Here is a 25,380-nt window from a genome sequence, read left to right on the forward strand (position 1 = left end):
ACGGGTTAAACCCACTGTGAGGACAGTTAAAGTCTGGTCAGAGGAAGCGGACTCCACACTTCAGCAGTGTTTTGGAAACACTGACTGGAAGGCGTTTGCAGCCCAGGCCACCCTTGACTCCCACACGGACATTGATTCCTACACATCCTCTGTTCTGGACTTTATAAACTCCACCATCAATATTGTCACCTCCCTCAAACGGGTGACCATATTCCCGAATCAGAAGCCATGGATGAACAGCGAGGTCAGGCTACTACTGAAAGCACGGGACACCGCTTTCAGATCAGGCGATGTCCGAGCCTACAGTTCATCCAGGGCTAACCTGAAGAGGGGCATCAAGAAGGCCAAGCATTGCCATAAGCTCAGGATTGAGGAGCACTTCAACAACAACTCCGACCCCCGACGCATGTGGCAAGGCATCCAGGCCATCACGGACTATAGACCCACCAACACCACCCCCACATCCAGCGACGCCTCCTTCCTTGAAGAGCTTAACCACTTCTATGGCTGCTTCGACAGGGACAATCTAGAGACAGCCATCAAGGCTGTGCTCCCTGCCGATCACCAACCCCTCACACTCACCCCCTACGACGTGTACGTGGCACTGAGTAGGACTAATGCACGTAAGGCAGCTGGCCCAGACGGCATCCCCGGGCGCGTCCTCAGGGCCTGTGCTGCGCAGCTGACAGACGTCTGGACTGACATCTTCAACCTGTCACTTGCCCAAGCAGTTGTCCCCACGTGCCTTAAAACCACCTACATCGTGCCGGTGCCAGAACACTCCACTGCGGCAAGCCTCAACGACTTCCGCCCAGTTGCACTTACTCCCATCATTACCAAGTGCTTCGAGAGGCTGGTCCTGGCACACCTCAAAGGCTGCCTACCCCCCACATTGGATCCCTATCAGTTTGCCTACCGCAAGAACAGGAGTACGGAGGATGCCATCTCAACGGCACTTCACTCCGCCCTCTCCCACCTCGAATACAGAGACACTTACGTAAGGATGCTGTTCATCGATTACAGCTCAGCATTCAACACCATTATACCCTCTAAACTGATCACCAAACTCGGTAACCTGGGCATCGACCCCTCCCTCTGCAACTGGATACTGGACTTTCTAACCAACAGACCCCAGTCTGTTATGTTAGACAAGCACACCTCTTCAACCCTCACCCTGAACACCGGCGTTCCACAGGGCTGTGTGCTGAGCCCCCTCCTCTACTCCCTCTTCACCTACGACTGCACACCTGTACATGGTACTAACACCATCATCAAGTATGCAGATGATACAACGGTGATTGGCCTCATCAGCAACAACGATGAGTCGGCCTATAGGGAGGAGGTCCAGCTCCTAGCAGCATGGTGCGCTGACAACAACCTGGCCCTTAACTCCAAGAAGAACAAGGAGCTCATTGTAGACTTCAGGAAGTCTAGGGGCGGCACGCACACCCCCATTTCGTTTCGCCGAACACCTCCGCTCAGTCCGCAATAACCTACCTGAACTCCCGGTGGTTCAGCACTTCAACTCCCCCTCCCATTCCCAATCCGACCTCTCTGTCCTGGGTCTCCTCCATTGCCAGAGTGAGCAACACCGGAAATTGGAGGAACAGCACCTCATATTCCGCCTGGATAGCTTGCGTCCGGATAGCATGAACATTGAATTCTCCCAATTTTGCTAGCCCTTGCTGTCTCCTCCCCTTCCTTAACCCCCGAGCTGTCTCCTCCCATCCCCCCGCCCTCGGGCTCCTCCTCCTCCCTTTTTCCTTCCTTCTCCCCCCCCACCCATCAGTCTGAAGAAGGGTTTTGGCCCGAAATGTCACCTATTTCCTTCGCTCCATAGATGCTGCTGCACCCGCTGAGTTTCCCCAGCATTTTTGTGTACCATAGTTCTTTCATATGGTTTGAGCAGAGTAGATTAAGAGAGGCTAGATGATATAACATAATGGGATTTCCAGGTATTTGACAAGTTATTAGGAAAGGGAAGATAAATGGATAGAGGATTGGATGATAAACAGAACAGGATAATCCCAAGAGATAACGTAAAGGAAAAAGGTAAACCAGAGAGAGAGTGGGACCCCTCAGGAATCAAGGCGGTCAAATCTGTGTGGAGCCACAGGAGACAGGCAAGGTCCTCAATAACTATTTCTCCTCTGTATTTACTGTGGAGAAAGACAGGAGAACGGGGGAATCTTGAGTTTGTCACTGCAAGTGTCATGAGAGCAGTCAGTATTACGGTCACAGAGGTGCTGATGCGTATGAAGATAGACAAATCTCATGGGCCTGATCGGATGTATCTGGGGACACTGTGGGAAGCTAGAGAGGAAATAACAGGAGCCCTTGCGGATATTTATGAGTCGTCGTTAAATACAGGCGTGGAGCTGGAAGACTGGAGGGAGGTAACTGTTGTGCCTTTATACAAAAAGGGCTGTAGGGAAAAGGGTGGGAACTACAGGCCAATGAGCTTAACATCTGTGGTCGGAAAGTTACTTGAGAGTATTCTGAGGGATAGGATATATATGCACTTAGATGGCTGAGGGCTGATTAGGGATAGTCAACATGGTTTTGTACGTGGGAGTGGGCTTGAATTGGCCCGTTTGCGGGGCAGTTCATCGCCCGGCGAGGCTTAAGATCGTCCGCGGGTTTTTCCATCGCCCGGGAGCCTCGATCACCTCGACGCAGTAGTCTGACTGCCTGACCGCGGGGCAATAGAAGATCTCGCAGCGAATTCTAAGCCGCAAACGGGCCGATTCAAGCCCCACGATTCGGGGCAGACTGTTCGGAGTCGGTCACCAACCAGGTCAGCTTCAGATGTTACCGTCCACAGGGCCCACAGCCGAAGCCAAGAAATTGTCCCCCCCCCCCATGTTTTGATAGCGATTTCCGCACCTGTGACATGCCATATACGTTCTAATCCAAATAATAGATATAGATGACAACCAGCAAATGGGCCCAGCAATGAACTCTGAGGCACACCACTAGTCATAGGCATCCAGTCTGAAAAACAACTTTCCACCATCACCGTCGGCTTCCTTCCATGAAGCCAATTTTCTATCCATACAGCTATCTCTCCTGAATGCCATGGGAACTAACCTTGGGGGGGGGGGGGGGGGGGAGAGAGAGAGGGAGGGAGGGAGAGAGGGGGGGGAGGGGGAGAAGAGGGAGAAGAGGGGGAGAGAGAGAGAGAGAGAGAGGGGGGGAGAGGGGGGGGGGGGGAGGGGGGGGGGGGGGGGAGAGGGAGGGGGGGGGGGGGGGGGGGGGGGAGAGGGGGGGGGGGAGGGGGGGGGGGGGGGAGGGGGGGGGGGGGGGGGGGAGAGGGGAGGGGGGCGGGGGGGCGGGAGGGGGGGGGAGAGGGAGGGAGAGAGAGGGAGAGAGGGAGGGAGAGAGGGAGAGAGTGAGGGAGAGGGAGAGGGAGAGGGAGAGGGAGAGGGAGAGGGAGAGAGATCAAAACATGGGGGGGACGGGACGTCCAATCAATGAAAAATAAAATAATTTTTAGTGTTAAAAAATGTTGAGATTCTCTCTCCAGAAGGCCACGCCCCTTCCGGTGGGACTATAAAACCCGGAAGTGTTCAGTGCCTCAGCCAGTCTCTGCAAGATGGGGTAGCGAGGAGGTCATGTCTCTCAGTCTGAGCTGTGAATACCACTGAACACATGGCTACTAAACTGTGAGTGGTTTTACTGAACTGTCAGTGCGCTTAATGTGGTTTGAAAATATAGTTTGGAAATGCTAAAGCTGTGATTCCTTTGGTTTGGAAATGCTAAAGCTGTGTTGCCTTTGGTTTGGAAATGCTAAAGCTGTATTGCCTTTGGTTTGGAAATGCTAAAGCTGTGTTGCCTGGTTTGCAAATGCTAAAGCTGTGTTGCCTTTGGTTTGGAAATGCTAAAGCTTTGTTGCCTTTGGTTTGGAAATGCTAAAGCTTTGTTGCCTTTGGTTTGGAAATGCTAAAGCTGTGTTGCCTTTGGTTTGGAAATGCTAAAGCTGTGTTGCCTAATTAAAGTTGCCTTGCCTAATTGAAGTTGCCTTGCCTAATTAAAGTTGCCTTGCCTTCTATATAATTAAAAGTCTAATCTTGACCACTTCCTGTTTGCGCTTTATATTGATTTTAGAAAGAACGCTAATACGTACGACTGTGATTTTTGGTCATCTTACTCAGAGTCCCCCTCCGCTCATCAGGTGCCGAGGATTTTTCCCATCGATAAAAAATAAAAGAGTTATTAGTGTTTTAAAAAGTTGAGGTCTCTCTCCTGTCAATCACGCCCCTTCTGGTGGGAGGGACTATAAAACCCAGACGTGTGGGGGTGGCTCAGTCTCTGCAGGATGGAGGAGGGAGAGGTCACGACTCGCTATCTTTAGTGGCCTTGCACCCTGCTGGAAATGGAATTTCAAGGAATAGCCGTGAGTCAACTGCTAGCCCACCAGCCGTGAATGAGTGAGCTGCCAGCACAACAGGCTTGAGTGACTGAGCCGCCAGCCCAAGAATCCATTTGGCCCACAATGTCCATACTAGCCCTCTGGAAACCAGTCCCTTCAGCCCACAACACCCATACTAGCACTCCAGAAAGCCCCCCCCTCCCCCCTCCCCCTCCAATATTGGAATTGGTGGAGAGGTGGGATATTGCGTTGGGGGACCAGCAATATGCGTGTGATGCTGGGACCCACTTAGTCTAGTTACAAACTATATTCATGTGCATTGTAGAAAAAACATTTGAATGATACACAGTGGAAAAATATATTGTGAGGAGGGTGTAAAGAATCTGCAAAATATAGACAAATTAAGTGAGTTAGCAAAGATTTGTAATAAAATCTGGGAAAATGTGAGATTTCCCTGCATATGAAACACAGAAATTTAGTATGTATTTAATTAGGAAAGCAAATGAAAGCTGCCCTTTAGTGCAAATGCGACAGAGTACAAAAGTAGAAATCCGAGGTTTTCGAAATAAAATGGTCTTTCATAAAGTAAACATTATTTTGAATAAATGGCGAAGGAAAACAGCAAATCTCAGAAAACAGTCTGAATCTTGGATGAAATTTGAATACATTAGCTTAAAAAGCAATTAAAATCATGGTGCGTGTACAGCAGAAATTCACTGTGGCAAGAGTCTCTTTCTGCAACCTAAGCTTCTCATCAATATCCCAACACTAAAGGGTCTGTCCCACTTTCCCGACTCCTCTGCCGAGTTGAAAGGACCTTAAAAAAAAAAAAAAATCAAGATTTTTGTGATCTACGAACTCCTCCTCCCGACTATCCTTTTACTCGTGGACTTTTTTGTCATGCTGGAAAAAAGTCCCGACTTACCTGATGCCCCGAGTACCTACGGCTGGCATAACGAGCCACTACGATATATCTACGGACTCCTACGGACATTCTCCGAGTTTGAATCAAAGGGAAAACTTGGGAGAATTCGTGATTAATTCGTGATTAACTTGGGAAAGTGGGACAGACCCTTAAGGCCCCAATACCAGAATTCCCAAACAGATATCTATTCCAGGCTCTATCATGGACAAAGATTATCATGCAGATAGAGCAAGAAAGTCAATGATGTGGTTATAGTCTCCTTGCAGAAAAGCAATGTTTTTATCCTGGCGGGGAAATTTGCAAAGGCTACTGGGGAGACTTTAAACTAGAATGGTTGGGGCGAGGGACTCAAATAGAGAAAGCTAGTAGACAGAATGGGAGGCAGGAAGCAGAAAAGGGAAGCACTCGGGCACAAGAGGAGAAAGAAAAAAAAGGAAATAAACAGAGAATAAGAGGCGGGGGGTTTCTTAAATGTGCATATTTTAATGCTAGGAGCATTGTAAGAAAGGTGGATGAGCTTAGAGTCTGGATAGACACCTGGAAGTATGATGTTGTGGCGATCAGTGAAACATGGTTGCAGGAGGGCTGTGATTGGAAACTAAATATTCCAGGATTTCGTTGCTTCAGGTGTGATAGAATTGGAGGGGCAAGAGGTGGAGGTGTTGCATTACTAGTCAGGGAAGATATTACAGCAGTGCTTTGGCAGGATAGATTAGAGGGCTCATCTAGAGAGGCTATTTGGGTGGAACTGAGAAGTGGGAAAGGGGTAGCAACACTTATAGGGGTGTATTATAGCGCCAAATGGGGATCGAGAATTGGAAGAGCAAATATGTAAGGAGATAGCAGATACAGGTGCACAACCTTTTATCCGAAAGCCTTGGGACCAGATACTTTTCGTAATTCAGAATTTGTCGGTCTTCGGAATGGAAATTTTTTAGCGTAGATATTAATGGCTGGCTCAGTGGTAGAGTGCTCGGCTCATATCCGCAAGGTCGCGAGTTTGCGCCTTGATCCTGGCAGTTACTCGATCGCGAGTTTGAGTCTTCAATGTCGTTTTTTCTTGCAGAATAAATGTTTGTATGAAATACAGTGTAGGAGAAGTGTACTGACTGTGTGGGCAGAACTTTGGAAGTGATTGCCCACCAGTCTAAAAAGCCGCTGTGTCTCCCTGTCCCTGGGATAGCAGGGGGCGATCAAACAGCACAATGCCCCCCTCCCCCTCCAACTCCAGAGGAATCCGCTCCCCGATGGGCCGCTACGGCGACAAGTGGCAGTTCGCCCACAGCCCGAGCTGCGCCCCCTCATCCGCCACCCCAAGAACAAGACGTACCTTGCACACCAACAGCTTCTGCCCCTACGTGTTCCTCTGGAGTTGGAGCGGGGCTGGGCTGGAGTTGCTGCTGGCTGTGGGTCTCTGGGATCTCCGTGCTTGCAGTGGGCCTGGGGGTCGGTGGGCGGCGGTGGGAGCTGTGGACCTACGGACCTACCTCCGTGGAGCTAGCCAGCTTCGAGGCGTGGAGAGTTGCGGGGGCGAGCTGCTGCGACCCGACTCCGGTGGATGGTGACACCGGGAGCTCGCGGGTCTCCGGTGGGAGGCTGTTTTGCGGGGCACCGGCAGCTGCGACTTCTCCCGCCCGAATTACGGGGTTGAGAGCAAACATCATAGAGGTTGAGAGTGACCTGGAGGGGTGCCTTACAACGCCCGGCGCGGCTGTAAATTGCCGCGGACTTGCTAGCGCCCGCCGGGGGCTCCAACATCAAGACCGGGGCAGGGCCCTACATCTCCCGGCGTGGCTTTGAGTGGCCGCTCCCCGATGGGCCCCTACGACGCCCCGAGCTGCGCCCCGTCATCCGCAACCCATGTTCCTCTGTAGTTGGAGTGGGGCTGGGCTGGGCTGCTGTTGGCTGTGGGTCTCTGGGATCTCCGTGCTTGCGGTAGGCCTGGTGGTCGGTGTCCAATTGGTCCTGACGTCTCCGGTGACTGACACGGTCCTGCTGCAATCGCCGACATGAAGACAGTGCAAAGCCCCCGCGCCGGTGCAATGGGCGGGGAGCTGGAGAGGGGAGGGAAGGGGTCACACACATGGCCGGGAAGCAGAGGGGTGTAGGTGGGGTGATACTGAAGCGAGCGACAATCTGCTGCTGCCTGCCCCGCTGAGTTAAAAAGTTCCCACGCAAGACTCACGAAACACTGTATATCGTGAGTCTACCGTGGGAACTTTTTAATTCAGCGGGCAGGCAGCAGCATATTGTCAATTATTAACCCTCCCGCGCAATATACCCTCATCTTCTCTTTTATGAATGGGGATTTAGTTCCCCTTTCTTCGAGGACCGACCGGAGGTTCCGCTGTCACCTCTGCGGGCCGCCCTCGGTGAACGTTTTCAAGGACCTTTCTTCAAGGACCGAAAAAATGGCCGCTATTCGGAGGTTTTCGTTATTTGGATCTTCGGATAAAAGGTTGTGCACCTGTATTAGTAGTAAGCACAAAGTAGTGATTGTGGGAGATTTCAACTTTCCACACATAGACTGGGAAACACATTCGGTAAATGGGCTGGATGGTTTGGAGTTTGTAAAATGTGTGCAGGATAGTTTTTTGCAGCAATACATAGAGGTACCTACTAGAGGAGGGGCAGTGTTGGACCTCCTATTAGGAAATGAGACGGGACAGGTGGCGGAGGTATGCGTTGGGGAGCACTTCGGATCCAGTGATCACAATACCATTAGTTTCAATATAATTATGGAGAGGGTCAGAACTGGACCTAGGGTTGAAATTTTTGATTGGAGAAAGGCTAACTTTGATGAGATGCGAAATGATTTAAAAGGAGTGAACTGGGACAGTTTGTTTTATGGGAAGGATGTAGAAGAGAAATGGAGGACATTTAAAGGGGAAATTTTAAGAGTACAGAATCTTTATGTTCCTGTTCGGTTGAAAGGAAACAGTAAAAATTGGAAAGAGCCCTGGTTTTCAAGGGAAATTGGACATCTTGTTCGGAAAAAGAGGGAGATCTACAATAATTATAGGCAGCATGAAGTAAATGAGGTGCTTGAGGAGTATAAGGAATGTAAAAAGAATCTTAAGAAAGAAATTAGAAAAGCTAAAAGAAGACATGAGGTTGCTTTGGCAAGTAAGGTGAAAGTAAATCCAAAGGGTTTCTACAGCTATATTAATAGCAAAAGGATAACGAGGGATAAAATTGGTCCATTGGAGAGACAGAGTGGACAGCTATCTGCAGAGCCAAAAGAGATGGGGGAGATATTGAACAATTTCTTTTCTTCGGTATTCACCAAGGAGAAGGATATTGAATTATGTGAGGTAAGGGAAACTAGTAGAGTAGCTATGGATACTATGAGTTTCAAAGTAAAAGAAGTACTGACACTTTTGAAAAATATAAAAGTGGATAAGTCTCCAGGTCCTGACAGGATATTCCCTAGGACATTGAGGGAAGTTAGTGTAGAAATAGCCGGGGCTATGACAGAAATATTTCAAATGTCATTAGAAACGGGAATAGTCCCCGAGGATTGGCGTACTGCGCATGTTGTTCCATTGTTTAAAAAGGGTTCTAAGAGTAAACCTAGCAATTATAGGCCTGTTAGTTTGACTTCAGTGGTGGGCAAATTAATGGAAAAGATACTTAGAGATAATATATATAAGCATCTGGATAAACAGGGTCTGATTAGGAACAGTCAGCATGGATTTGTGCCTGGAAGGCCATGTTTGACTAATCGTCTTGAATTTTTTGAAGAGGTTATTAGGGAAATTGACGAGGGTAAAGCAGTGGATGTTGTCTATATGGACTTTAGTAAGGCCTTTGACAAGGTTCCTCATGGAAGGTTGGTTAAGAAGTTTCAACTGTTGGGTATAAATGCAGGAGTTGCAAGATGGATTCAACAGTGGCTGAATGGGAGAAGCCAGAGGGTAATGGTGGATGGTTGTTTGTCGGGTTGGAGGCAGGTGACTAGTGGGGTGCCTCAGGGATCGGTGTTGGGTCCTTTGTTGTTTGTCATGTACATCAATGATCTGGATGAAGGTGTGGTAAATTGGATTAGTAAGTATGCAGATGATACCAAGATACCTGTTGCCTGGGTTTCAACAACTAAGTTACAGAGAAAGGTTGAATAAGTTGGGTCTTTATTCTCTGGAGCGCAGAAGGTTAAGGGGGGACTTGATAGAGGTCTTTAAAATGATGAGAGGGATAGACAGAGTTGATGTGGATCAGCTTTTCCCTTTGAGAATAGGGAAGATTCAAACAAGAGGACATGACTTCAGAATTAAGGGACAGAAGTTTAGGGGTAACATGAGGGGGAACTTCTTTACTCAGAGAGTGGTAGCGGTGTGGAATGAGCTTCCAGTGGAAGTGGTGGAGGCTGGTTCGTTGGTATCATTTAAAAATAAATTGGATAGGCATATGGATGAGAAGGGAATGGAGGGTTATGGTATGAGTGCAGGCAGGTGGGACTAAGGAAAAAAAGTTGTTCGGCACGGACTTGTAGGGCTGAGATGGCCTGTTTCCGTGCTGTAATTGTTATATGGTTATATGGTTATATGGTTTTGCATGATAATCTGGCCCATGACCGCTCAAAGTAAAAAAAGCATTCAGGAGGTGTTGAGAAACTTACGCATTAGATGCACACACAGACTTTCATGAAGGGGAATAGGAGCAGACCACACCTGCCCAAATCAACTACACACCTGCCCACTCTGACAGCAGAAGAATCACAAATTGGGAGCATCAGCCACCTCAGAAGCCACACAAATGCAATGGAAATCAGTCATCCTGAATCCCAAAGGAATGATTAAGAAGAAAACATGTTAGGCCATAGAATTCCCACTAGGTAAAGAGAATTCGTAACAATCTTCCAAAAATGCACGTTTGAAAGTGCCTTCAGAAAGTACACAGATGCGGTATTAAACAGACTTTTCAGCAGAAGTGCTTGAATTGAATGACTTCCTCTGTAAATTATCTGTATATATTTGGTTCAATGTATTCCTAGCTTTTCATTCCTTTATAGATATTCCTTGCTATAGATTTGATATAATTGACGCAATCATGAACTTAGCATTGTTTCTTATTCTGACTTTCTGGTATTTACCAACGTTAAAATATGGCATACACATATTAACAAAATGTTCATTCTTACGTCAGCAATGTCTTCTACCAATAGGGTTTTCCTGAACTTAGCAACATACGATGCTGTAGTGGTGCCATATCCAATGTGTCCAGCAGGAATGAGTCGCTGTTTATCTTTAAATCCCACAGGAGTATACAAGCATAGTGATTCCTGGAATTAACAAAAACAAAATAAATCAGATCCTCCTGTTATACTTCACTTTTTTTTTTAAACAGTATTTCAATTTTTCTGAGTATTGATCACCTTTGGTGGGGGAATGTAGCCTGCAAACCTCCTTTTTTTTATAATTCACAGTCCATGGCTGATTTAGAACTGTCAGACTTGCAGTCACTCACGTCTTGTAATACTATTTCAACTGTGTTTTATCCATTCTTTTGCAATATAATTGTACTAATAGTAACAGTGGAAACAAACTATATCAAAAGAAAGCTAACCTTAAGGACCACAGTGACATAGAGGTTGATAACAAGTTCTAGTTTACAGCAGCCCCATTGACATTAGTTTATGATGACAGAGATTGGGATTATGGGCAGGTAGTGTTGGTTTGGTTGGGTTGGTTTTTGAGGGTAGCTTTTGGATTTTTATCCTTTTTAACACACCTGTCAGACATGAGCTACCTTTAGAATGTTAAATCAATTGATCGTAAATTTTGATCATTAAGAATATTATTCATTGTTGGCTAGAAGACAATTTGGGATATTGCAAAGTTGTTGAAGGGATTCCATAAATTTGTCTTTATTTTCCTGTACAAAGTTGGTATTAGTATTTGGCATTGGTTTATTTTTGTCACATGTACAGAGATACAGTTGAAAGCTCTGTTTGCGTACTACCTAGTTCATCACACCAGACATGAGTACAATCAAGCCACACACAAAGACAGGTAATGCAAAGAGAAAAATACCAGTGTTATAATGTTATAATAACATTACACTTACATCACCTGGAGACAGTCATGTAGTCACAGGGAGAACGTACAAATTCCTTACTGATAGCACCCATAGTCAGGATTGAACCCGGATCTCCGGCACTGCAAGGCATCAACTTCACTGCTACACCATCATGCCGCCCTCAAGTAGAGGCGCTGGTGTGCTTTCCTGGCCGTAGCATCAATGTGTCTGGTCCAGGACAGATTGTTGGTGATATTTACTTCTAGGAACGTGAAGCCGTCAACCATGTCTGCCCAGGCACCAGTGATACTGACTGGAATGTGTATGCCACACCATTTCCTTCTTGTTCTTGGTTGCATTACATATTTTGGTTTTGCACTATTAAGTTCTGGTTACCTCTTATTATCGATTATTAATTATTGTACAGTATATTTATTTGTCCTGTTATTGTGGTAAAGGAACTTGTAAAGCTGCAGCAAGTAAAAATGTAATTATTCCATTCGAGCACATACAATTAAATATTCTTAACTCTTGTCTCTCTTGAGTTGGACACTTAAGAGATAGGTTTAGGAAACTGACAAGCAATAATTTCTATTAATACTTGTTAAAGGATATTCTATCGTAGCATGGTGGTGCAGCGGTAAAGTTGCTCCCTTACAGCGCCAGAGACCCGGGTTAGATCCTCACTACAGGTGCTTGTCTGTACAGAGTTTGCACGTTCTCCCCGTGACCTACAAGGTTTTCTTCAGGAGCTCCTTTTTCCTCCCACACTCCAAAGACGTACAGGTTTGTAGGCTAATTGGCCTGGTAAAATTGTAAATTGTCTCTAGCGTGTGTACAATAGTGCTAGTGTGCGGGGATTGCTGGTCACGTGCACTCAGTGGGCAATGAAGGGCCTGTTTCCGTGCTGTATCTCTGAAGTAAACTAAAACTATTAAACAACGGAACATCCACTGATACTTCAAAGTCATCAAAATCTAGCCACTTTGCGTGCAACATCCTGAGTCTGTACTAATGTAACTGGGTAGGGGAAGTCAATTAAAAAATGCTCATACAATTGGCCTTCATTGACACTATTCATTACAATACTGTGGAGGTTTGGTTACCGTATAAAGTGATTTCATGTATTTTCAGAGTTATGGACAGAATTTACTTGCGGACGTCTGTACGAACAGAACCTGTTCGTAACCCAGGAATGGCATTAAACTCCATCAATGTGGTTTTATGAAAGATAAAACATATCTGAGAAAAATGCTTACATTCTTTGAAGATATAACAAGAGAGGACAACCTGTTATTGTAGTGTATCTAGATTTCCAAAAAGCATTTGACCATGTGCCACTTAAGAGGCTGGTATGTAAATTGAAAGCCCATGGCCCCAGGGAATTTGTGCTAGAATGCATTGATAATTGGCTGCCTCACTAAACAGTGAGTGGAATAAATGGGCCATTTTTAGACTGGAAGAAGTAACTGGTGTAATGAAGCAAGAATCCGTTCTTAGCCCATAATTATTCACTATTTACATGAATAACCTGGAGGAAGAAACAGTATATAAAAATAGGTGGAAGTGCATATTGTGATAAGGATACTGCCAATCTGCAACATATTAGATTGAGTTCATGGGCAAAAGACTGCCAAATTGAGTTTAATGCATGAAAATTAAAAAGTAGGAGATAGCCTGAATGGGAATAAAATGTAGTGTGGTCTATGTGTAGGAAAGAACTGCAGATGCTGGTTTAAATCGAAGGCAGACACAAAATGTTGGAGAAACTCAGCGGGCTAGGCAGCATGTCTGGAGAGAAGGAAACGGTGACGTTTCGGTTCGAGACCCTTCTTCAGACTGTGTTCCTCTGAATGAATCACAAAAAGGAAGGCCCAACAAGTAATTAAGAACGCAAACAGAACTTCGGCCTTCATTACAAAGGAGTTAAAATTTTAAAGCATGGAGGAATTTTTTGCAGTTGTACAAGTGTTGCTGAAGTTTCACTGGAATACCATTAAAACGTACCAAGAAAATACATAGGAAGAGTCCAAAGGAGATTTACGAGCCCAATTTCTGAGATGGAAGGATTGTCTTTCCCAGAGAACTAAACAGTTTGGGCCTGCATTCCTTGGAGTTTAGTTAAATGGGAGGTGACCTTGTTCAAACATGTGCGATCCTAAAAGGGTTATACAGGGTAGATGTTGGGATGCCCCGAACGAGAGTACATAACGAAGATAGGTGGAGGAGCAGGTCATGTAGAGAAAGCAGGGACTCTGCAGAGAATTTACGCAGGTTGGGAGAGTGGGCAGGGAAGTGGCAGATGGAATACAGCGTAGCAAAGTGTGGAGTCATGCGTTTTGGTAGTCGGACTAAAGGCGTAGCTTGTTTTCTAAATGGGGAGAGAATTCAGAAATCAGAGGTGCAAAGGGACTTGGGTGTGCTGATGCAGGATTCCCAAAAAATGAATTTGCAAGTCAAATTGATAGTAAGGAAGGCAATCGCAATACTAGCATTTATTTTGAGAGGACTAGAATACAAAAAGAGGGATGTAATGTTGAGGGTTTATAAGATGCCGGTCAGACCGCATTGGAGTATTGTGACCAACTGTGGGTCCCATATCGGAGGAAAGATGTGCTGGTGCCAGAGAAGGTTTATGAGAATGATCCCAAGAATGAGTGGGTTTATGAGCATTTGAGGGCACGTACTCGCTAGAGTTTAGAAGAATGAGGGGGACATTGAAACTTACTGAATAATGAATGGCTTGCATAGAGTGGATGTGGGGAGGATTTTCCACTTGTGGGAGAGTCCAGGATCAGTGGTCATAGCCGCAAAATAAAAAGGACGTTTCTTTAGGAAGGAGATGAGGTGGAATTTCTTTAGTTAAAAGGTTAAAATCTGAGGAATTCTTTGCCACAGAAGTTTGTGAAGGCCATGTCAATGGATATTTTTAAGGCAGAGATAGATTCTTGATTTGTAGGGGTGTCAGGGTTTCTAGGGAGAACAGGTTTGAGGGGCACAGTTTGATCAGCCATGTTTGAATTGCATAGTTGAATTGATAGGCCAAATGGCCTAATTCTGCTCCTATCACTTATGAATTCATAACAAAGATGCCGATCATTTTATGTTGAGCTACATAAAACATTTTTCTTGCAGAGAATGGAGAATCTCTGGAATTCTCTGCACTGGCACGTGTTGTAAACGGGATCATTTGAAATATTTAAAATGGAGGTGGATAAATATTTGACAGATCGAGGACTAGAGGGATATGGAGAAATGGCACAGAAAGGAGCTGAAGGCAGCATATATCTGTCTTGATCGTATTAAATAGAGGTGCAGGCTTGAAGAAGCTAGTGGCTTGTTCCTGCTCCTATTTCCTTGTGTTCCAGGTCCTCCATGTCTCTGAGCAAAATGTGATAGGAAAAAAGTATAGTTAAGAAAGCATTTGATATATTATCTGAAGAAGGGTCCCGACCAGAAACCTATCACCTATCCAAGTTCATCAGAGATGCTGCCTGACCAGCTGAGTTGCTCCAGCACTTTGTGCCTTTATTTGATATATTATCATTTATTGACTGAGGCAGAGAGCAAGGCGAAACAAAATGAAATACAAATAAAAACAGAGAAAGGTGGAATTAAAAAATCAGTAGGTCAGGCAGAATCTATGGAAAGAGAAATAGAATTAATGTTTCAAGTCAGAGACCCTTCATCAGAAAGGGGTTCTGATCAAGGATCTCCAACCTGAAGATGACATTCAGTCAATTATGTTTATTTAGGCCAAGGACAAATTATAAAGAGTAATTACACTTCCCAACTTTCAGTCCATTGCCATAAAAGTTGGGACACACTGAGTGCTCATCTAAGTACTTCTTAAATGGGATGAGTGTTTCTGGCATTTATGAGTGTGAGTATTAACATGGATGACATGACAATATCAAAATTTATCAAGACATTTATGACAGAAACTGGGGTGAAACTGATAAAAAGAGAGGGTAAATCCATTATTCGAAATAGAAAATATCCAAACGTGTTCAAAGAAATTAACAAAGAGATAGCAACCTATAATTTGCAGAAAGAGCAAGAGACAGCTAATGCCATTCCTGTATTTAAAAAGGAAGATAAAGACAAAGCTAAGAACCTATGGACCAATTAATTTAATATTGATGGTACGTAGGATGGTAACATTTTCGCTCAAAGATGTGAACCGAAAAGTACCTGCATGTTTTAACATAAAAATGTGAACAACTTCTATAAAAGATCTTGCTTGATTGGACTAACAAATAATTGAAACAGCTATGGAAATAACAAATAATAGATGTTCCATTCATGTCCTATCACAAGGCATGGTGCATGATTATACAAATCAAGGATTGAAATATGTTTTAAAACAGAAGACAATCAGCCTGAATTAAAGATAATATTTCACACTAGAAGTAGAGGTAATGCAGCCTTCCAAAATAATTTAGTACGTAGAACCAAAGACACAAGGATTCGGCAGCATGTCTACTTTCAATTCAAAACTGACGGGTCATGCCTGATCAGGTCCAATGCGTGTTCTCATCTGACAAAGTGGAGCAATCTGCAAGTGCCAAAGAAGCCTCAGGTGGATCTGCTGATCTGTTTTTAATGGTCACCGATCAGCAGAATTTAACTTGCGTACTTCAATAAAATTTGTATATGGTCGAGTAGCTTTTGTTGAGAACTTATTTTTCAGTGATTTTTAAATTGGGTTACTTACAAATAATGGGCAATACAACCTTATTTTTTTTATTTTCTCTGATGAACTCTTTTTTTGCTCTTTTAATACAAATTATACAAATATATTTTCATGAGAGTTTGAATTGCAAATCCAATGATGCAATTAGGCATGTGATTTACACAAAACAAAAACTCTGCCCAAAATATTATTTCACCAGGTCTTATTGCTGCATATCTGACTTTCAATCGGCGACAAATTATTATAAATGTTATGTCTGATCTGAATTCATGCAAAATCATTGGATTGCAATAAAATATGGTTAATCTGATGCACTGTCTGCACGAACTGCTCAGGCAGCATTTACCTTTACTGGCCCCACATATCTAAATGTCGTCCAGGCTTTGCTTTTGTGGCTATTCTACAAGCAGAACAGTGCACAAGCGATGGATAAGCCTCAGGTGGACGATCCTTTGAATTATTTTTATGAAGAAAGTGTGGCGGCACCTGTTGGTGGGCCACGCACTATACATAACATTCAGCTCTGGGGGAGGGGGGGTCACGTGTCCAGGTGTCAAGAGGTAGGGGTCACGGGTGCCCCTGGGTAGTTAAGGTGTAGTTAAGGTAGTTAAGGTGTTAATCGCACGCGCACGGGATTGGTGAGGAGAATTAATGTAGTAATAAATAAACATATTTTCAAACAAACTTCGTGTCTGCCTCGTTTTTTAATGGACAACTCCACGTCCGCTACATTTGGTGACCCCGACGTCCAGAATCGATATTCTGGAGAAAACAAAGAGCCCCGCCAGCGCCCAACCCGCCACCACCGACCAGGCCCAACTCAGCGCCGTCGCCCTGAAGCTGCCGACCTTCTGGACCGTCCAGCTGCAGGTCTGGTTCCAGCAGGCACAGGCCGAGTCGCAATTTTACGTTCGCGGGGTAACTAACGAGAGACCTGCTACCACTACGTGGTCGGCGTGCTCGACCAGGAAACGGCCGGGCAAATAATCCCTTCACTGCAGGATCCACCGGCGGTCGATAATTATGGCGGCCTCAAGGCACTGCTGCACCGTACCTTCAGCCTCAGTCGCATGGCCCGTATCTTCAACATGGGCGGACTTGGCAACCTGCTGCAAATGAGTGAGATGCTCTCGTTCATGGCTGGCCACCAGCCCTGCATGCTTTTTGAATATGCCTTCTTACAACAGCTTCCAGACGACATCCGCCCGCTCCATGCAGGGGTAAGTTTTGAAAACCCTCGGGCTCTAGCGGTGCATGCTGACGCGCTGTGGCTGGCCAGGTGGCAAGGAGTTGGCGCGCTGGATCGGGTGTCCACAATGCCCAGGAAGGCGCAGCGGCCTAGAGCCAGGCCCACCAGGGAGTCCGCGGAGCATCTGGAGCCTGCCATTAAAGGGAAAGTCCTAAAGAGGAATGGTGCTTTTACCACCAGAATTGGGGCTCGGAGGCCCGCCAATGCCGCCTGCCCTTTGCGTTTCTGGGAAATGCATGGGCCAGTCGCCGGTAATCACCGTGGCGGTCGGCAAGATTAATCGCTTTTATGCCTGGGACCGGCGTTCGGGCCGAAGATTTCTGGTTGACACGGGGGCCGAGGTCAGTGTGGTGCCCCCGTCCGGGATGGACACGCATGCCGGTATGCGGGGGCCCTGGGTGACTGCTGCAAATGGCAGCCCCATACGGACGCACCATGCCTTTGATATTTGGCGCTTGCCATTTTTCCTGGCCATTTACTGCGGCAGACGTGTCCCGCGCATTGTTGGGCGCAGATTTTATCAGAGCACGATCTCTGTTAGTGGACGTGAGGGGACAGCGCCTTGTCCACGCTTCTATGCTCGTAGCAATCTCCTAGCGCCCTGCTGCATCTACCGTGCCAGTTCGCAACCCGGTGGCGGTGGTGGACAATATCTACGCACAAATTTTGGCAGAAGACCCAGCTATCCTGATCCCTCAGTTCGACTTGATCAACCCAAAGAATGGGGTCCAGCATCACATTCTCATTTCGGGACCACTGCTTCACGCATGCGCCCGCAGACTGGCCTCGACAAACTCCGGCTTGCGAAGGTGGAGTTTCAAGAGATGGAAGCAATGGGAAATGTTCGGCGATCAAACAGCCCATGAGCCTCCCCTTTGCACATGGTGCCCAAGGTCTCCTGTGGCTGGAGGCCTTGTGGCGACTACCGCCGCCTGAATGACGCCACGATTGCAGACCGGTACCCCGTCCCACACATTCAGGACTTCTCTGTCCATCTGGATGGAGATAAATTCTTCTCCAAAATCAACCTGGACAGGGGTTACAATCAGATCCCCGTGCAACCGGAGGATGTGCCCAAGACCGCTATCATCACCCCCTTTGGGCTCTTCGATTTTGTGCGTATGCCCTTTGGCCTTAAGAATGCTACATATTCCAACGCCTGATAGACACAGTGTTGCGGGGGCTTGATTTTGTCATAATTTATTTGGATGACATCATGGTGGCGAGTCTTTTGCGGCAGGAACATTGCGCTCACCTCCGGTTGTTGTGCCAGCTCCTGTACGAGGTCGGGTTGGTAATAAACCAGGATAAGTGTCATTTTGGCCTTCGGGCCATCGACTTCCTGGGCCATCGTGTGACACAGCACAGTGCGGTGCCTCTACCAGGCAGGGTGGATGCCATTCGCCAGTTTCCACGGCCTTCCACAGTGCGGGGCCTGCAGGAACATGTCGGGATGATACAGTTCTACCACCGATATGTGCCGGCGGCGGCGAGGAGTATACTCCAGCCTCTATTTCGCCTGTTGTCGGGCAAGCAGCGGGACGTGCAGTGGACCAACGTCGGCGTGGCGGCCTTCGAGGGGACGAAAGAGGTGTTGGCTCGGGCGATGATGCTGGTACATCCGCGGGTCGACGCCGGCATAGACTCTGCGGTTGGTGGTGGAACAGTTTGTTGAGCCACCAACACCTTTTTCAGCCACCAACTCAGCCCGGCAGCAAGTTTGACTGGGAGCTGCTCGCTTTATACTTGGCAGTTAGGCATTTCCGTTATTTACTGGAGGGCTGGGACTTTGTTGCATTTACTGACCGTAAGCCCCTCACCTTCGCCTTGGTTTGGCCCACCCATCCATCCGGGCGACAGTGGCGTTGGTTGCTGCAAGATTCATGTGGCGTGGGTTGCAGAAGCAGGTCGGTCATTGGTCCCGCACGTGCATTCCCTGTCAAACATCGAAGGTTCAGCGGCACGTCCGGGCACCAGTTCTAGACTTTTGCAGAGCCTCGCCGGAATTTCAACCACGTCCACGTGGATTTCGTGGGGCCGCTGCCTCCGTCCCGCGGCATTTCACACTTCCTTACGATAGTGGACCATTTCACCCGGTGGCCAGAGGCCATCCTGCTTGTCGACACCTCGGCCCAGTCCTACGCGTGTGTTGGCCTATTGGGTTGCACGTTTCGGGGTACCGCTGGACATCTCGTCCGACCGGGGTGCCCAATTCACGTCGGAGCTGTGGTCCGTAATGGCTCGCCTATTGGGGCTCAGCTCCACCACTCAACGGCCTCTTACCCCAGTCGAATGGGTTGGTGGAATGTTACCACTTCCGGCTTAAGGACGCTTTGAAGGCTCGACTTACCGGTCCCGGTTGGATGGACAAGGTGCCTTGGGTCCTGCTAGGGATTCACACCGCCCTTAAGGAGGACTTGCAGGCTTCATCGGCCGAGTTGGTTTACGACGTTCCACTAATCGTGCCAGGGGAGTTTATCCCAACCGCTGGCGGACCCCAGGAGTCGCCGTCATCCATGTTGGTGCATCTGTGGGAGCGAGTAGGCGCCCTGTCTCCTGTTCCAACGTCTCGGCATGGTGTCGCTCCATCTCATGTGCCGCCTGCTCTTGCGAACCGTCAGTATGTCTTCGTCCGCCGCTACACCCACAGGTCGCCCTTACAGAGTCCCTACGAACGTCTTTTTTGGGTGCTACGGCACAGGCCCACAACTTTTGTCTAGGACATTGGGGGTCGGCAGATGACCGTGTCAGTGGCTCGCTTGAAGCCGGCCCATTTGGACCTGAGCGGCCAGTCCAGGTGGCCTAGCCTCGCCATTGATGGCATCCGCCGTCTCGGGTCCCACCTAATTTGTCCTTACGGAAAAGAAAACCTTTGCGTGGGGATGTACGTTTGAGGTCCGGCCGCCTCTGTGCTTAAAACAAGGAGCGGATGCCGCTGGTCTGCACCAGCGAGCTCTCCTTCACCAGCTGTCGAACCGTCCAGTTGAGGCAGCTGCTGTTGCGGCTAATGTTGTAGCTGACAGAGCTTTCTTCAGGCTGCCGCTGACAGGATACACTCAGTAGTTGTGGGGCTCCCTCCCATCTCACCAGTTGCAGCTTCTTCCTGTCGCCTGTCACTTTGCCCCCTCCTCTTTCTTCTCCCCAGAGTCGCTGACATCTTCTACATTGGAATATTTCAGCACTGTGTGGGGGGGCAGAGTGGACAAAGCGATGGACGACAGGTAGAAGCACAGCTGGTGAGAGTGGTGGGTGCCCCGTGGTGACAGTGCTTTCTGTCGGTGGCCTGAAGAAATCACCGTTTACCAGGAACCACAATGTGAGCCGTAACAACAGCCTCATCAACCTGACGGTGCGGCGGCTGGTGAACAAGGGCTCCCTGATGCACCTTGTGGAAGAGGTCAGTGACTAGTGCTCTCCACTGCCTCCCTCGTTCTCGCTTGGCAACCCAGTGTAGCAACCACAGTGGACAAAACTGGAAGAGCAGCGAGTCCGGGCGACGCTTTTATATCTTTGAAGCGAACGGGAAGCCCTCGCAATCCTGCTATGACACAGGTCATTCAGGAAACGGGACCATCAATTGTGAATTGTTTACGTAAGTGCGAGTTTACGTAACACGTCTATTACAAAAGTCGGGGAATGTCTGTACTCAATTGTCGATGGATATTAAGATATATTGTAAAAATATCACTTCCTGGCAGTCTGTCAAACTAGTTTCAAATTGTAATTATAGCCAAATGCAGCAGAAGTAAATTGTGTCATGAAGCAGTGCTTGAGAGCAGTAAAGAAATTGTCTCCACGACAAAGATCAGCATCACACTGACTGACATACTTTGCTTTTTTGACATTTTAAATGTTACATAGTCTTAGCGTCTCAGTGCTACTTTTCTGCAAAAGTCAAATATGTTGTAAACTATATTCATCATCATCGTTAAAAACATTAACAACGCAGTGGTGCTGGTTTCAGATGGGCAGGGTGACGGACGCATCACACATCTTTTGGCTCTACACATGCGTCTTCCATCAACGTCTTCAGCATCGTCTTGATTGGCCGTCCCGGATCGCGTCGTCCATGGGTGGGTTCCCACAGCACAACCATGTTTGCTGGCATTTCTTGGCGGCGGTGGCAGTGACCAGCGAGCCTCATCCTTCTCCACCTGATCTTCTCGGTCAGAGGTGGAATCTCCCCCTAGAGCTGGGCGTTGGTGATGCCGTCCCTCCAACTGACATTTTGAACATTTCTGAGCATTTTGGGTGAGACTTGGAAAGTGCTCGAGTGAGAGTCCATGCCTCACACCGGTACAATAATATGATCTCCACAGTTGCATGGAAGAATCTCAGTTTGAGACCCTTAGACATCAGAGACGTCCAGATATCCCCCATGTTATTGAGGGCTTTCCATGCGAGCTCTTTCCAGACCTTGATGTAATTATCCGAGCTCTGCATCCTCGCTCCCAGGTACTTGAAGTCTTCCACTTTCTTGAGAGATGCTCCGTCACCGGTCTTGAGAGGCTCATGGTCATCACCGTACTCAGTCTTCTTGGCATTGAGGTGGAGGCCCACTTTCCCACACTCCGTCTCGACCCTGCCAAGCAGCTCCTGTGCCTCCATAATCTAGTCTGACAGCATGACGATGTCATCAGAGAAGTCGAGGTCTGACAAGTTGAATGGTCCGATTCTTCTCAAACGCCTTGAGGTGATTGTGAAGCCACGGTCCTCATGTTCCTTGACCGCGTGCCTCATGGTATAACCGAGGACAATGAAGAAGAGAAAGGGTGCCAGCGTGTCTCCATGTAAGACCCCCGCGAGGATCTCGAACACTTTGCTCTCGCCATCTGGGGTGACAACATTGGCCGTGGTGCCCAAGTGCATATCCTCAATGGCTCTCAGGGGACGAGGAGGGATACCATAAGCCTTCAAAATCGGTACCCGGACGGGACGACGAAGGACAAGAAGTCGAAGCAAAGAAGTGGAAGCCAAGATACCAAATGGACACAATGCCGAAAGCCAAGATACTGAACAGATACGAAGCCGAAAGGATACGAACCCGAACGGACACCGCGCCGAAAGGATACGAACCTGAACGGACATCACACCGAAAGGATCCAAAGCCAAATGGACACCACGCCGATAGGACAATACGCAGAACGGACATGATGTCGAAAAGCCGCCAAACGGGCATGACGTCTCCGAGGATGGGATTTGTCCGAGACTTTGTCAGCGATTGGTCCAGACCCCAGCGTCCATCACATCACTGGCCAGAGGATGACGGGAGGGTGGGGGGGGGAGCTTGAGCTTGCGGTTGTAAAATGGTGGCTGTGACTCCAAGCTGCTGCGACTGCCACAGAGGCTTTTCGACGTCATGTCCATTCCCCGTCAGATTTTAAGCCGAAAAACAATCTGACGCCCAACGCACATGAAGCCAAAATGATGAATAGGAACACTGAAACACTTTAAAAAAAATCTATATTTGCTGCAAGAATACACAAACAAATCTATTATTTAACTATTTCAAAATGTAACAAGGTACAACAATTAAACTATTTTAAAATGTAACAAGGTGCAACAAAATTATAGGAATAGGAATAAAAATCAATTAAAAAAATTGTAAGCTAAGGCTCTTAGGAAAGCCAATCCTTCTTCTTTATTATAAGAATTGCAAATAATCTCTCCCTTCACCACCTCCAGTTTAAATTCCATTTGGAATATTTTGGAGGACCAAGAAACCAAGAACCAAGAAAAAAAAAAAAAAGATTTTATTATTTCGTTAATGGTAGCATATTTTTTGTTAAGCTTTGAAATGTCAATCCTTGTAGATGCCTGCTCAATTAACATTTCATTTGATGCCTGTCACTTCTGATCGTTTTAAGTAATTTGGCCACTGTGGGATGAGTTACACTAAAGGGCCTGTCCCCCTTGGCGATTTTTTCGGCAACTGCCGGCATCATTGACTGACGTATCAAGTCACCAAAAAATATGCGACGTTATGACGTATGACGCAGCGTGATGACGTATGACGTGCGGTGTTTTTTCAAGCGTCGCACCATTTTTGGTGTTGCCACTGAATTTTGAAATGTTCAAAATCTTTTGGCGACACTGATACGACGCAGGCAGTCGCTGAAAAAATCTCCAAGTAGGACAGGCCCTTTAGTCTCTTTTTAAAGGCCTGATGCCAACCTTCTAGAGAACTGTTTGTTCTTGGCAAATTATCCTGAATTCGAGTGTAGACTGACCATAATTCACAATCGTAAAGTGGTCCCCTCGCCTCCCTCTTTGAACTATTCCTAACCATGTACTTTCGAAATAAACTAAAAAAAATCACTTTACATTTCTTCAGTTTCGGCATTTAAGGAGTGCACCAATTCATCAAATATCTCTTGAACATCTTCAGGGGGGACAAAAGCAAGAGCTTGTAATTGCTTAATGAGAAGTGCGTTGTCAGGCTTGGCATACCATTGTTGCAATCCACGAGTGAATATTTCGCCATAGACATTGGCCAAAATGAAAGAGCAACCAAAAATTGACGTGTTTGGGAAATTATTTTTTTATACTATTAATTGTTGCTTTTTCAAAGCCAATTGTTATCGAAGTTGGAACCTAAACTCCTTTTTCCTTCAAAAAGTCGTCATATGTTCTCTCTTCCTTGTTGCATGTTACACAATACACTAACGGCAAGGTTTTGCTTTGTGAAATAATAGCATGTATAGTATAGAGTTGCTTTCCTAGGGAGGAAGAGTCAAATGTGCCGTCGCCAAACCATGGTTTTTTTTGGATAAAAGTTCCAATTCTTCTCTGTCGATAAAACAATAGACAGTGGTATTTTCAGGCATTCGAAAGTTTTCTCGTGTTGTTGTACTCAAATCTTTACTCGTGTCTACTGTAGCGGCAGATTTTTCAAATCTTTCAGGAAATTAACTCCCTAGCCACTAATTGGGTGAGACGGGATAAGGGGAATATCTTCGGTACGCATGCAAGCTGCCTCAGAGACCTTCAGAGCTTCTCCTTTCATAAAGCTTCAGCAGTCTTTTAATTAATATTTTCTTTATTGTAGATATAAAACAGTAAGATACATCCAAGGTTTTTCCGACTTGTTCAGGCAATCTTCTTCGAACTCCAGCTCATTACTTCAGATACTAGGAAACTCCTCGTGTCTCCATGCTTCACATGATCTTGACATGTGGCTTGACATGCTCGACATGTGGCTTGACATGCTCGACATGTGGCTTGACATGGTCGAAGGATTAACCTTCTCCCTCTTCACTCCAAAACGAATCTAACTAACTAAACTACCACGCAAGCAGTTAGGCTGCATAAACACGCCCAAAGACACGCCATAAATCCCACCCACATTATAACGGGCAGTCTAAAATTTAAAGGAACATGCCATCCACAATGACATGCAAAACAGACCAAATGGCCACTCCATACCGGCCCCTAATTGTTCCAAATACATAATGAGGCAATTACCAATAAACATCAACAAAGTGGCCATAAAGGCTTAACATACATTAAAATCAAAATATCAGGGAATAGAACCCTGTAGCTCCTCGTCGGGAAATCAAACCCCGATCTCCCGCGTGCTAGGCGTGGATACTAACCACTATACTAACGAGGAAAAAATAGCATGCACTATATATCTGCAATCACAATTCTTTATCGACTCTTCCATCTTCGCTTTCGCCTTCTAGAAGCAAGCACAACTTTTTATTGGTCTTATTAAAACATTGTTTTTTGTTTTCAGTCGCACCATACGCACCAAACCCTGAACATCAGGCATGATTTCTAGTATTCTTCCCATTAACCAAGAACCTCGAGATGCTGTAGAGTCAGCCTTGGTAACCCAATATTTTTTACGAAGTTGGGATAGCATGTAATTTCTTCCTCCATGCCCAATTTGTTCATGAATATGCCGTAATAATAATGTCGTTATGTAAAAGTCCTTAGCGAGAATGATAGGACGTTTCATTTCTTCAGGCATTGCCAATCTGTTTAGGCGCCCACCCATCCGCAGAAGATCTCCTTCCCAGATTGGGTCGAGCTTATACAATTGACTACTTCTTTTTACCCCCTCTCCTCCAGCTTTGAATGTTAATGTCTCTTCTTTGTATTTCTGTCTTTGACGG

The 25,380-nt window shown here is 46.6% G+C and overlaps 1 protein-coding gene across 1 annotated transcript in view; it reads right to left on the reverse strand.

Annotated features, from left to right (window-relative positions):
- Positions 1 to 25,380, reverse strand: part of pde10a (phosphodiesterase 10A) — a 215,097-nt gene that overhangs the window by 103,927 nt on the left and 85,790 nt on the right. Inside the window, exon 6 of the mRNA XM_033026353.1 lies at positions 10,438 to 10,578. Coding sequence (XP_032882244.1) covers positions 10,438 to 10,578 — 141 coding nt within the window. The remainder of the gene's footprint in view (positions 1 to 10,437; positions 10,579 to 25,380) is intronic.

The sequence above is a fragment of the Amblyraja radiata genome, chromosome 8 (assembly GCF_010909765.2).
Source record: "Amblyraja radiata isolate CabotCenter1 chromosome 8, sAmbRad1.1.pri, whole genome shotgun sequence".
Taxonomy (NCBI): domain Eukaryota; kingdom Metazoa; phylum Chordata; class Chondrichthyes; order Rajiformes; family Rajidae; genus Amblyraja; species Amblyraja radiata.